At 36.8% G+C, this 14,643-nt stretch overlaps 1 protein-coding gene across 2 annotated transcripts in view; it reads left to right on the plus strand.

Annotated features, from left to right (window-relative positions):
* Positions 1-14,643, plus strand: part of PCSK5 (proprotein convertase subtilisin/kexin type 5) — a 461,615-nt gene that overhangs the window by 176,795 nt on the left and 270,177 nt on the right. For both annotated transcript variants that reach the window (XM_034967553.4, XM_024930148.4), the window contains exon 7: positions 2,233-2,405. In XM_034967553.4, coding sequence (XP_034823444.2) covers positions 2,233-2,405 — 173 coding nt within the window. The remainder of the gene's footprint in view (positions 1-2,232; positions 2,406-14,643) is intronic.

The raw sequence follows: 14,643 nt of genomic DNA on the forward strand, positions 1-14,643 counted from the left end.
TGTTCTACAACAAGAACATTCTGAATAATAAATTTAACCCCCATACCCAAGGCATGAAGGCTTGGAATTAAATGAGGAAAAAGCAGCCTTTTATCTTTAAACTTGACAAAGTAAAATTCTTTTTTTGTGAAATTTCTATTAGAAAATGAACATCACCCTCTAAGTATGATTTACAAGCATGTTTTCATGCATGACATAGAAACTGAATTCAAGTGTTATGTCCTACTCTCCTGTTGGCATTTAGAACACTAGTGAGCTTATTTGGGGCAATTACTGTGTTTATTTCAGACCTCATTGTACCAATAAAATAGTTTCATTTTATGCTTTTCAATAGAAAGTAAGAGGATGGAGTCGTTCATCTTTCTTTGCTAAAAAACATGCAGATGAATTTTGAATATTTAAATTAAATTAAACCAGTGTTACTCAGGATGCAGTACATCGAGATCATTATGTAGGGTTTTTTACTCACACCATGGACAAACTTTCCAATTTCCATTCCAGTTTTTTTTTTTTTTTTTTTTTTTTTAAGACGGAGTCTCGCTCTGTCACCCAGGCTGGAGTGCAGTGGCATGATCTCAGCTCACTGCAAGCTCCACCTCCTGGGTTCATGCCATTCTTCTGCCTCAGCCTCCCGAGTAGCTGGGAATATAGGCGCCCACCACTGCGCCCGGCTAATTTTTTGTATTTTTAGTAGAGACGGGGTTTCACCATGTTAACCAGGATGGTCTGGATCTCCTGACCTCGTGATCCACCCGCCTCGGCCTCCCAAAGTGCTGGGATTACAGGCGTGAGCCACCGCGCCCGTCCCCAAAATTTTTAATGGAACTTGTTCACAGCTTTCATTCTCCACCTCTCCTGTTAACACACATCTCCATTAAAAATTCAAGAGTCTAGAAGAAAGACAGTCAAGAGACATTAACAACCAAATGCAATGTCTTTAGAGATACATGGAGGGGAATGGAATGTTGGCTAGATGTTAGATGGCAGTGGGAACTTATGTCCCTATTTTTTGTAAAAATTTTTAAAGGATAAAGGGTCACATCTGTCATGGAATTTAAAATGGTTCAACCTAATATTTATATTTTTGGATTAAGAAAATGAGACAAAATGTTAACAGTTATTGAGTAGTGGCTATGTATATATATGTTCATTCTTCGTTCTTTCTATTTTTCTTTGTTTGCAAGTTTTATAATTAAAAGTTAAACATAGTTCCTTCAATAATATTTTTATTTCTACCGGTATTCCCACCTCAGTTCACATAGTCTCTATCTAAACCTGTTTGATGTGGGTTTTTATTATTTAATCCCCGTTTGTTGATAACCAATAAAAACTTAAAATCCTACTGATGACAAGGTTTTCCTAAGGATTAAATTTGGCCTGTAAAAATATAATTTTTAAATGATACAGTGTTTCAGTGATGGTGTTTAATTTAAGCTGAAGGAGAGATATGTTTACTTAACAATTAGATGCTTGGTTGTGGTTGTTTTTATAAGCCTCCAAAATAGAAGGAAAAAAGGAAAGCCTGACATTTGGCATAGAATTTATTTCTGAGTATCTTAATGTCTCTTTTTGCAAAATAGGGTTAATAGTAAATTCCTATCTGTTTGATAGAAATATACTTAAATGAAGATTAATAACTAAACATTGCTAAAACCCTTTGAGAATTATTTGAAATGTTACATCCACAGAGATTATTCTTATTTATTATTTGACATAAATAACTTAGCAAAAAAAGAAACATGAAGTTCACATCAATCTTATGATTAGGGGCTAATATTAAATATGGAGGATACGAGACCATCCTACCTTGGCAGCTTTCCAAATAGTATGTGACTGCTAAGGTTAGATAGAATGTTTTATATCAATTATGAACACAAGTTATTCAATAAAGAGTTTAAGGGAGATGGATTGCTTGAAGATCTCTTTGTCAAGTACTCACTCAAGAGAGGGATGAGAAGGGAGAGACTGTGGCAGCTGTTATAAGGAAAGGAACCTTAGAAAAAGAAAATGGATTTAAAAAATTGAAGTTTTGCTCTTTTATATACAATATGACATCCTTTCTGCCCAAGATACTGCCTGCAAAGTATACGTTATCCTTTTGCTGGGGGAAGATATGCTCACTTAAGTGTTGATTAAAAATGTATTCTTCCCCCCGAGAATCCTGCAGCTCTGTTCTTTGAGTGTTGTGTAGGGAAGCCCTGTAATGAGCTAGTTCTCCTTTCTGTGTTGAAGGAGTGCGAATGCTGGACGGAGATGTCACGGACATGGTTGAAGCAAAATCAGTTAGCTTCAACCCCCAGCACGTGCACATTTACAGTGCCAGCTGGGGCCCGGATGATGATGGCAAGACTGTGGACGGACCAGCCCCCCTCACCCGGCAAGCCTTTGAAAACGGCGTTAGAATGGTAGGTTTTAAAAGCATGGAGGCTTATACTGTGTGGATGGGTGATGATTCTCATATGAAGAATCTATGGATTTCCAACTGCAGTCTAGAGAACTGGATGGAGCTCCTAGGCTGAGCCAGCAGGTAGGCTAATGGAAAGAGGTGGTGAACATTTGGGATTGTGAGTTATTTCTGTTCTGCCAGTGAACTAAGAGCTAGAGAGTTTCTTCTGAAGAGAACAGAGGTATGTTACAGTGCTTAAATTCTTTCAAAGAAAATATATTAATACGTTAATCTTGCATTTGGAGAAATAAATTCTTAGGACTGTGAAATTGAGTGAAGATATTTAACACTCTCCGGGTAGCGTGAATACATTGCATAGTGATGCCCCTTGGGGCATCTCCCTTTTTTAATACTTGCCCTAGTTTCTCTCACCTCTGTCCCAGGACAATATTATTTGTGTTCCAGCTCCTGATCGCTACAACCAAGTAGCTTAATGCATCGTTCTTTTCCTTAATTACACCAAAAAATTGATTGACCACTCTCCCACAAAAAACTAACCATATAATCTAATGTAATAAAATGTCTATTTCAAATTACAGATCTTAAGAAACCCTGTCTTATTTAAATTAAATTTTAAAAGTAAGGATACTAATCTTTGTAATCATGAAAGGAGGAGAGCTCCACCAGAAGTAATGTCTTTTTCTTATTCATGAATGGACCTTTGGGTGATTTAAAGCATACAGTTAGTCTTGTTCATTTAAGGCCATTATTGATCTGGCCCTAACCTCCCTTTTCTTCTCCTCTCTTTTACTCCTTATAATGTAGACGTGCTCCACTCCTATCCATCAGCACAGAATGCTTTCCTTGTTCCTCCTGCATAGCTCCCGTGCCCTATCCCCAAGTCCTCCCACTGTAAGCCAAATCCTGTTTGACCATCAAGCCCCAGCTAAAAAAGGTTTACGTCTTCCCAGAAGCCTTCTCACTGCCCAAACTGGAATTAACTATAAACAGCCCCTACCTATGCTTTATATTCTTACTAGTGTTACATAGAGTTCTTATCATATTGTGCTTTATATCAGAGTTAGTTCTGGGTATATCTTCCTTACTAAATTGCGAGTTCCTAGAGAGCAGCACTTGTGCTCCACACATCTTCATGGGCTTTGCAAAACCTAGACAGTGCATTGCATTCTAGTGAGTATTCAATAAAAGTTATTGAATCAAATTTAATTAACTACAAATGATGCGAACCACAGGGTTGTTAAATATCCAGCTCAGATACTTACAGTGGAATGCATTGTTGATTAATGTAATGTTGCAGCTGGAGTAAAAATAATAACGATTTGCCCACATCTTCGTGGGATTTTTGTTAGGGTTTTAATAGAAGACTGTGCTAAGCTGTCTTCTAATTATTCAGAAATAGACTGGAAGATAAAATTATATACTTATTTTGTAGGTACTTCCTAGCTGAATGATAGTTCAGGTTTGGTTAAAACATTCACTTTTTTTTTAGCTCTTTGTCAATTTTCAGCTTCCTATATTAGAGTCTTTTAAACCTTAGGATAATGTTTTAAGTCATTGTCTAGAAGTTTTCTTTCAAGGTGCCTTAAAAGCAAATGAATATATTCTATGTAATCTGGTGATTTCATTACTGAAGCCACAGACTACAAATTGCTATGATCTCTATGTTTTCAATAGAATGATCATTCAAATTCAGTAAACCAAACACTGTGCATATTTAATCATAAAATTATATGTATATGGCTCTTATAATAAAGAGCAATCTGGACTTTCACATTAATCTGAAAATACTTAAATTAGTAATACACATAACCTCATGAATGCGCATATATATATAAAGAATGCCCCATATTCAATAGCTGGTTTTACTAACAGACTAGTAGGTGTGTCACTGAAGCAGAACACATGAACCAACAATTTTCAAATTTATTTTTGCTGGGGAGTCTTTCATTCAGTGGAAATCTTAACTGGAAGCTTAGTGTGTAAAAAATTAAAAATATGGTACTTTGGTTAAAAGAAGAGTAAAAAGGGGTTAAGATTAGAAACAAAATCACCTGAGAAAATTATTCCAACACATAAGGAAGATTATATTTAGAAATAATTTGGAGGAAATTTACTTTATATTCATTATTAATTATGAAAGTAAACTATGCTTATTGGAATAGATTATACACAAATGAGTGTAAAGATGAACTTAATAGATTTCCCCACCCAACTGGGTAACCGCTGTTAAGAGTATAAGCTACATGTTTCCATACTCTTGTGCATATTAACATGCAAACAGAGATTATATACCTCTGCACATTACTATTTGCACCTAACGGTCTACCCTAGGCATCTTTCTGGGGCAACCCTTAAGAATAGAACTCATTTATTTTATTTGTTTCAAAATTTTTAGAGTATAGAGATACCATAATTAATTCAACATTCCATTGAAGATCTTCCAAGGTTTTACTTAGGGAAAAAAAGGAATTCAGTTGTAAATCAAACCATTTGCTTTTAGAGTTGAGGTAGTAACAAAAGAAATAACTATCAATAAGAACAAATTTTTTTTTGGCTCATAGCATTGCACATCTAAATATGGAAAAACCATGGTGCTGCATTTAAATGTGATGAGGTCAAGGAGATAGTGTTTTCATGTGTTTAATACAAATAGGCTTTCAGGTTAGGCTAGGATTGAGTCCAATATTTGCCATTTACTTCTCTCTAACCTTATGTAGATCAAATTACCTCTCTGCTTCCATTTTCTCATCTAAGGTAGGGCACTAATAGTACTCACAGAGATGTTATAAATGCAAAATGAGATGATAATGCATATAAAGCAACTAGTATAATACCTGAAATATAATAAATGCATTTTATTTTTCAGAGAAAAGATCATGTCCTCCTATAAAACTTTAAATTTGTCCTCAGTCCATCATCCTTCTCTCCTATACCATTTCCACAGTGCCTAGTTCCTGATAATTCCATTAAGTTACCTGTTGGGGTAGATTAAAAATAATATGATGCAGGCCGGGTGTGGTGGCTCATGCCTGTAATCCCAACACTTTGGGAGGCCAAGGAGGGCGGATCACCTGAGGTCAGGAGTTCGAGATCAGCCTGGCCAACATGGCAAAATCCCATCTCTACTAAAAATACAAAAATTAGCTGAGTGTGGTGGCGGGTGCCTGTAATCCCAGCTACTCAAGAGGCTGAGGCAGGAGAATCGCTTGAACCCAGGGAGTGGAGGTTGCAGTGAGCCAAGATCACGCCACTGCATTCCAGCCTGGGCAACAGAGTAAGACTCCGTCTCAATAAAATAATAATAATAATAATAATAATAATAATAATATGATGCAAGTCAACGTAGCCTTCCTGAGCTCTGTAGTGTCATTTATTTTGTTCTTCCTATGTCTGTACAAACCTTCAATTTCACTTGCCTTTAAAAGCATATCTTCGATTTCAGTGAGATAGCTTATGGATATATAAATTCAGTCTAGTTATCTGTGTTTGTAGTCCTGAATTTTGTTTGTATTTTCCCAAAGGATGTTCCTCTAAATATCTATTAATATATAATTTAATATTTTAAGCAGTATATTTCTCTTTTCCAGGTTAAATAAATCTTTTTCATGGGGCATCAAGTGAGACAGGAAATTTTATATTCTTTGATAGTATTATCTTTTGTATTTTTGTGTCACACACATTGTCAAAGATAAAGAAAATAATTGAATAAAAACTTAATACAATATTAGATTATAGGGTACAACAAAGAAATAAATAAGTGATTTATTGGCTTAATTATTTAAGGAATGAAGAAATAAATGACTGATAAAATAATTCCTTCAGTTAGCTGGCTGAAAACCTATGCAGCAGCCTAAAGTCATTCTGGCCTATTGGGGTTTATCATTTACAAAAATGTAGGGATTGGAATTTATTTATTCATCATATTACGCTTAGTGAGCTCCCACTTTCTATATGCTGTAGATAAAGGGGTGAAAAAGACATCTGCATCTTCTATGTAATACATAAAAGTTCCTACATTCTAGCAACAAAACAGGAAACAAGGATAGAAACAATCAAGACAATTTCAGCTGAGGGTAAGTGTATGAATAAAAGTAAAGTGATTTCTGCTGAGGGAAAGCACAGCTGCCTTAGTTAGGGAAGACAGAACATCCTCTTTGAGGAGGTGATATTTGAACAGAGACATAAATGATAACAAGCCCATCATATGAAGAACTATTATATGCAGAAGGAACAGAAAGAGCAAAGAACCCCAGGTAGGGAAAGATTTAGGTGTATTTCCAGAACACAATACTAATGTAGGTGTTGGGGGCAAGGTGGAACAGGAAGAGGGCCAAGGGAGATGTGTTGGAGGGGAAGGCAGGGGCCAGCTCAGCAAGGCTTTCTAAATCATGGTGGGCCTGTGAATTGTGTTCTGTTATAGGAAGCCATGAAAGACTAAACAGAATTGTGGCCTGACCTTATACAATTTTAAAAGATCACTGCTGTGTAAACAGTAACTGTATGTGGGGTGAGAGATGAAGAGGCATGACTGGAAGATTGAAGTGGTCCAGGAGAGTGTTGGACCAGGGTGGCAGCAGCATCAAGACCATCAAAGAGATCAGGCAGCAATAGATAAGCCCAAGTATCAAGAGAGATTTTCACAGAGGAAATAAATACATTTTGCTCAGGGAGTCCAAGTATTGATTGCATCCATTCTTTCTGCAAGCTAATGAAAAAATGTAGCAAATATTGAATTTCAAAATGCTCCCTACTTGTTTACTATAAGATAAGCATTTGGCTCAAAGAATGTAATACTGTTTTCAGAGACTTTAACAAAATCAGAATTGATTCCATTTATAGCCCTTTTAGAATTAATGTGGCAAAATTACATTAGAGAAACTATGTTAAACAAACCTTGTCACAGTTGACAACGTGCTCTTTCTTCTAAGGAGCTATAAAATTAAGTGCAAGAGTTAGAGTTATATAATTTGGGCTGCATACAATTAATAGTAATAATAATAATAGCAACATGAATATTTAACATTTTACCCAGTTTATTATACTATAGTCATCTTCTGGGACTTAAATAACATTTAATCTTCATGATGATCTCAAAAGATAGGTACTGTTTTTCCCAATTTATAGGGAGAAAAAACAGAAATTCAGCCTAGCCAAAGAAGACAAAACACAGGCTTCAAAGAAATCTGGTAAATTCTGTTACATGTTGTCATTTTGATTTTATTTGGCACACCTGACCTTCCATCTTTATCTGTGGCCACATACTCTAGCTTTTCTTCTGTTACTATGGTGAATTAATCGTTCATCTTCCACCTAAGGCCACCTCCTCCATTTGTTCACTGGACCCTACCCCATGTCACCCCATCAAAGACCTGCCTCAAAAAAATTGTTTTATCATCAAAATTTCTCTCTCAACTCTATTATTACCATCAATATCCATTTGTACTGTTCATCCTCCTGTCTTAAAAGAAAAGAGGAGACTCCTTCTTTGGTCTTTTAAAAATAATCTCAACTTTATTTTAGATTCAGGGGTACATGTGCAGGTTTGTTACGTGGGTAAATTGTGTGATGCTGAGGCTCACCCAGGTAGTGAGTATAGTACCCAGCAGCTAGTTTTTCAACCCATCCACCCCTTCCTCTCTCCCCTCCCCATAGTCTGCAGTGTCTGTTGTTCCCATCATTATGTCCATGAGTACCTAATGTTTAGCTCCCACTTATAAGTGAGAGCATGCAGTATTTGATTTTCTGTCCCTGTGTTAATTTGCTTAGGATAATGGCCTCCAACTGTATCCATGTTGCTACAAAGGACATGGTTTTATTCTTTTTCATGGCTGTGTAGTATTCCATGGTGTATGTGTACCACATTTTCTTTATCCAATCCACCATTGATTGGGCACCTAGGTTGATTCCATGTCTTCACTATTGTGAACAGCACTACAATGAACATATGAGTGCTTGTGTCTTTTTGGTAGAACAATTTATTTGCTTTTGGATACATACCCAGTAATGGAATTGCTAGGTTGAACGGTAGCTCTGTTTTAAGTTCTTTGAGAAGTCTCCAGACTGCTTTCCACAGATGGTATCCTATTGTGGTTTTGATTTACATTTCTCTGATGATTAGTGATGTGGAAAATTTTTTCATATTTGTTGTCTGCATGTATGTCCTCTATTGAGAAGTGTCTGTTCATGTCTTTTGCGCATTTGTTAATGGGGTTGTTTTTTGATTGTTGAATTGTTTAAGTTCCTTATAGATCCTGGATATTAGACTTTTGTTGGATGTGTAGTTTGTGAATATGTTCTCCCATTCTGTAGGTTATTTATTGATAATTTCTTTTGCTGTGCAGAAGCTTTTTAGTTTAATTAGATCCAACTTATCAACTTTTGTTTCTGTCACAGTTGCTTTTGAGAACCTGGTCACAAATTCTTTCCCAAGACCCATATCCAAAATGGCATTTCCTAGATTTTCCTCTAGGATTCTTATAGCTTGAGGTCTTACATTTAAATCTTTAATCCATCCTGAGTTAATTTTTGTATATGGTGAAAGGTAGGGGTCCAGTTTCATTCTTCTGTATAAGGCTAGCCAGTTATCCCAGCACTATTTATTGAATAGGGAGTCCTTTCTCTATTACTTATCCCAGCGCCATTTATTGAATGAGGAGTCCTTTCTCTATTGCTATTTTTTTGGTTGACTTTGTTGAAAATCAGATTGCTGTAGATGTGTGGCTTTATTTCTGGATTCTGTATTATATTTTATTGGTCTACATGTCTGTTTATGTACCAATGTTGTGCTGTTTTGGTTACTGTAGGCTTTTAGTATAGTTTATACCAAGTAATGTAATGCCTCTGGCTTTGTTCTTTTTGCTTAGGATCACTTTGGCCATTCGGACTCTTTTTTGGTTCCATGTGAATTTTAGAATAGTTTTTACTAGTTCTGTGAAAAATGACATTGATAGTTTGTTAGGAAAAGCATTGAATCTATAGATTTCTCTGGGCAGTGTGGCCATTTTAACAATATTGATTCTTCCAATTCATAAGCATGGAATGTTTTTTCTATTTGTGTCATCTCTGATTTCTTTTAGCAGTGTTTTCTCTTCTTCTTGTAGACATCTTTCACGTCCTTGGTTAGACGCATCCTTAGGTATTTATTATGTGTGTGTGGCTAGTGTGGATGGATTGCATTTTTTTTTTTTTTAAATCGAGATGGAGTTCACCCTGTCACCCAGGTTGGAGTGCAGTGGCGTGCGTGATCTTGGCTCACTGCAACCTCCGCCTCTGGGGTTCAAATGATTCTCCTGCTTCAGACTCCCAAGTAGCTGGGACTACAGGTGCGCACTACTATGCCCAGCTAATTTTTGTATTTTTAGTAGAGATGGGGATCTCTACTAAAAATACAAAAATTAGCTGGGCATGTTTCACCATGTTGGCCAGATTGGTCTCGAACTCCTGACCTCAGGTGATCTGCCCGCCTTGGCCTCCCAAGTGCTGGGATTACAGGCATGAGCCACCACACCCGGCCAGATTGCATTCTTTATATGGTTCTCAACTTGAACATTATTGGTGTATAGAAATGCTTACTGATTTTCGTGCGTTGGTTTTGTATCTTGGAGCTTCACTGAAGTTGTTTATTGGTTTCAGGAGCCATTCAGCGGACTCTTCAGGGTTTTCCAAGTCTAGAATCGTATCATCAGCAAAGAGAAATAGTTTGACTTCTTTTCCTACTTGGATGCTTTTTATTTCTTTCTCTTGTCTGATTGCTCTGGCAAGGACTTCCAGTACTGTGTTGAATAGGAGTGTTGAGAGTGGGCATTCCCTGTCTTGTTTCGGTTCTCAAGGGGAATGGTTCCAGCTTTTGACTGTTCAGTGCGTTGTTGGCTGTGAGTTTGTCATAGATGGCTCTTATTATTTTGAGGTAAGTTCCTTTGATGCCTAGTCTGTTGAGGGTTTTTATTATGAAAGGATGTTGGATTATATTGAAATATTTTTCTGTCTCTATTGAGTTAATCATGTAGGTTTTGCTTTTAATTATGTTTATGTGGTAAATCACATTTATTGATTTGCATGCTTGAACCAGCCTTGCATCCCAACTTGATCATGGTATATTAGCTTTGATGTGCTGCTGGATTCAGTTTCTTATCTCCTCCCTAATACTGCCTCATTTCTCCTTTTTTTCCCTTTAAAATGAGATTCCCTGAAGCCGTTGTCCCACCTTGCCATCCTCCAACTTTCTTTTTCCATTATCTCTTGAAGCCACTGCTTCAGGACTCCACCCCAGCAATCCACTGAAGCTGCTTTTTGACAAGGTCACAGTGACCCCTATACATAAAACCCCATGCTTCTCTGAGCTCTCATCTAACTTGTCTTTTTAAAAGGCTTCGCTGGTTTTCCCTATATACAATATAACACACACGCACTCCAGCCCTTCAGAATCCCTTCTTTGTAATTATTTTACCTCCTTTTATTGATTATTTCTACTGATCTCATTGTCTCTTCCATGCTTGTACCCAAGTACCCACAATAGTATCTGGCACTCAACAGGGGTTTAGTGAAGAAAGGATGAATGAGTGAATGAATTTATAAATGACTTCCATGCCAATTTGATGCATGTACTGAGATAATTTACTTAAGGATCACACTGGTATTATTTTTGCTTAATATTCTAGAAATGTTATAAACATACATGGTGTAGTATGGTGGTTAAAGTACCCAGACCCTGGATTTGGAAATATGAATTCCAGTACTTTTGTGTCATGTTCAGGTTAATTAGCCTCTCTGAGGATCAGTTTGTTTCTATATTAAAATGGAGCTAAATGCTAATAAATGCTTTATAGTAATGTTGTAAGGATTATATGATTAATTCCTGTAAAATATTCAGCAGAGCTCCTGTAACAATGTAAAGTCTCTAAATATGTTATGAATCTTAGTCATTATCACTATTTAAAATGGGCAAAGGTAATAAAAACAAAATACTGACTAATCATGCAAAATACCATAAAATTTTTATTGTTCTAAATCTCATATTGCTGAGTAACCCTTACAGAAGGTCATTATATAATCTTGAGATTATTATAAAATAATGACCTATATAAGTGGGAAAAATATCAAAGATAATATTTTCTAAAGTATATGGCATAAACCACTAATTTAATAAAATGATAGGCAAAAGGGGTTGGGGGTAGAGAGGTTTCATTGTCAAGTATACTTAAGAAACACCACTTATTATATGCTCCTTTTGAAGATTTAAAAGCATATTAAGGCTGGGTGTGGTGGCTCTCACCTGTAATCCCAGCACTTTGGGAGGCTGAGGTGGGCAAATCACCTGAGGTCAGGAGTTTGAAACCAGCTTGGCCAACATGGTGAGACCCTGTCTCTACTAAAAATACAAAAATTAGCTGGGCATGGTAGCCCGCACCTGTAATGCTAGCTACTCAGGAGGCTGAGGCAGGAGAATCACTTGAACCCGGGAGGCGGAGTTTGCAGTGAGTTGAGATTGCGCCATTGCACTCCAGCCTGGGCAACAAGAGCAAAACTCTGTCTCAAAAATAAATAAATAAATACATAAAATAAAAGCATATTAAGGGCTCTGAGAAGTCCTATAGTAAAATGATGCATTTAACCACGGTTCTCAACTTTAACTACATAGAAGCTTTTCTTCTTATTACTTTTTTGAATTGCTTTTAAATTTAACTTCATTTTAAAATTTGCGGAATTACTTTGTGTAATTCACCTAAAGTCATTAGACCTTTAGAGTCCAAACATTGGAACTAGAAATAATATTAGTGGTTAATTTTATCAACATTTATGTATTCTCTCACTTGTTGATGGCACTCCCATTCACCCAGTCTCCCTTCCTAACCCCGAGATTTCTTCCATTCCTCATGCTAGTCATCTAGTAAGTCTTGCATGTACTGTTTCCTAAAACCTTAGGAAATCCATCTGCCTTCTTGTCCTCACAGTTAGAAACAAATCTCTCATACAGACTTCTACTATAGCGTACTTTCCAAACTTCCCAGCTTGAGCTTCATCTTTCAATTCTGCCTGAATACTGCAGTCAATGAAGTATTTTCATAGGCAAATCTTGTCATTTTTTTTTCTCTTTAAAACTCATCATTGCTCCTTATGACTGACAAGGAACATCCTAGGCTTCTTAGTAGGGCATATAGGTTCTCTCACAGGTTCTTTGTCAGTTTTGCCAGGGTCTCAGAATTGAAATTTTACATGTCATCTTAGGAAAAGACAGTTTAAAAGTTTCTCTCAGTCAGACTTACACAGTTTCATTTACCATGGTGAGCCTTTGGCTTGGCTCCTTGGCATGACCAGCAAAGTGTTCTCTCAGGAAACATTCTTGGCTTCATCTTCCCAGTCAGTCCTAAATAGGAAAATGATTTTATAAAACAAGTGAGTGAGTTGACAATGCTTCAGCTGTAGATGACCCCAGGGTTTGTGTCAGAATAAGAAACTAAGACCCTGAAGTTTTCTATGATTGATTCTTTGTTCATTCATTTATTCCTGGTTGCATTGAAGAGGCATTCACTGAGGGGTTATAATATTCCAGGCACTTTTCTAGATGGTAGGGAAAGATGAATAGCACTCAGCCCTTGTCTTTGGGGAGTTCACTGTATAATGATGAATAAATGTTCTAAATAAAGTGCAAGCAAGCTCCGAAAGTCCCTTCAGTTTACACAATCTGGTAAGCTAGAGCAGAGTAAACAGCCCACAATAAGAAGACTTACTGTAGCACAATCTAGTTGCCTTGGAATCATCTTTTTTGCCTCAATTGGATTTTAATACACTTGTTGCAATCGATATTCATCAGCAGGTGTATAATATTGACAGCATTTCACAATTTCCTGACAAGTGTGTTTAATAACATTTTTTAGAAAAAGAGAAAAAAACTTGAAATGGTATCTTTTTCATAGTCAGAAAAGCCTATATTAAGGTTACCAGTATTCCCATTATTATTTTACTCAAATATTTTTTAAGACCGGGCACGGTGGCTCATGCCTGTTATAACAGCACTCTAGGAGGCCAAGGTGGGTGGATCACTTGCAGTCAAGAGTTCGAGACCAGCCTGGCCAACATGGTGAAACTCCATCTCTACTAAAAATACAAAAATTAGTTAGGCATGGTGGTGCACGCCTATAATCCCAGCTGTTCAGGAGGCTGAGGTAGGAGAATCGCTTGAACCCGGGAGGCCAGTGTTGCAGTGAGCTGAAATTGGGCCACTGCACTCCAGCCTGGGCAACAGAAGCGAGATCTCAAAAAAAAAAAAAAAAAGAAGTATTTCTTGAATACCCACTATATGCCAAGCACTGGTTTGGCATTTATCTTAGTCTTTTTTTCTGGAGAAATCATGCAGTTTTTTGTAGCTATTTTAGGAGCATAGCTTATAGGGTTTGCTTTGTCATTTTATCTACAAGAATACTTTGAAGTTCAAGTCATTTTTCTTTGAGTTTCTTCGGCTTTAGTAATACCAATTAAAGCTTTCGAGTGAACTCTTAACAGAACAGAGCCATTGTCAAGGATGGTCAAGAAGAGTCAGTGAAATCAGGATCATTGGCCCCTTCACTCTCTGTTGAAACTGTGTATCTCATCCCATCCTGACTCTATTGTATTTAGGGGTCCAGATGGAAACCAAGACATTTGATAGACATCCGTTGGCGTATGTCTGTTTAGTCTCTTAGGAAGACTCTGACCACTATTTTCCCTTCCCATCATCAAATGCCTTTTCAATTCACCAGATTTAAAAACTGATGGATTATGTGGAGTGTTTGCTGAAAGCAAAGATTGCTTGTACATACACACAAGTGAACATACACATATTTCCCCACCCTTAAATTAAAGGCATACATTCACCACGAGGGGACAGAAGAGATATAATGAAAGCAGTAGTAATAATCATAATAAACTTAACTAATTCCATCCAGGAGGGATATGTTTTTATCTGATATACACCCAGCTGTAGCAGGATTAGTACCAGTTTGCTTTTTAATAAATGACAGATTACTGTTAAACTGGTCGGCAAATGTAAAATTTTGGAATGATATATAGCTAGGCGGAAAGAAAAGGGAGCTTATTTAAAAATTGGTTCCACTTAATGAAAATTGACTTTAACTGGGATTTGCTTTAGAAATTCTCTCTCAAGATTTAACTACATCCTGGTGGAATTCTGTGTATTTAGAACATTAACAAAGCTAAGACTTGGCTTGCCGAGTGTACCCAATATAATATCATCCATTTTG

This window comes from Pan paniscus, chromosome 11, assembly GCF_029289425.2.
Source record: "Pan paniscus chromosome 11, NHGRI_mPanPan1-v2.0_pri, whole genome shotgun sequence".
NCBI classification, from domain to species: domain Eukaryota; kingdom Metazoa; phylum Chordata; class Mammalia; order Primates; family Hominidae; genus Pan; species Pan paniscus.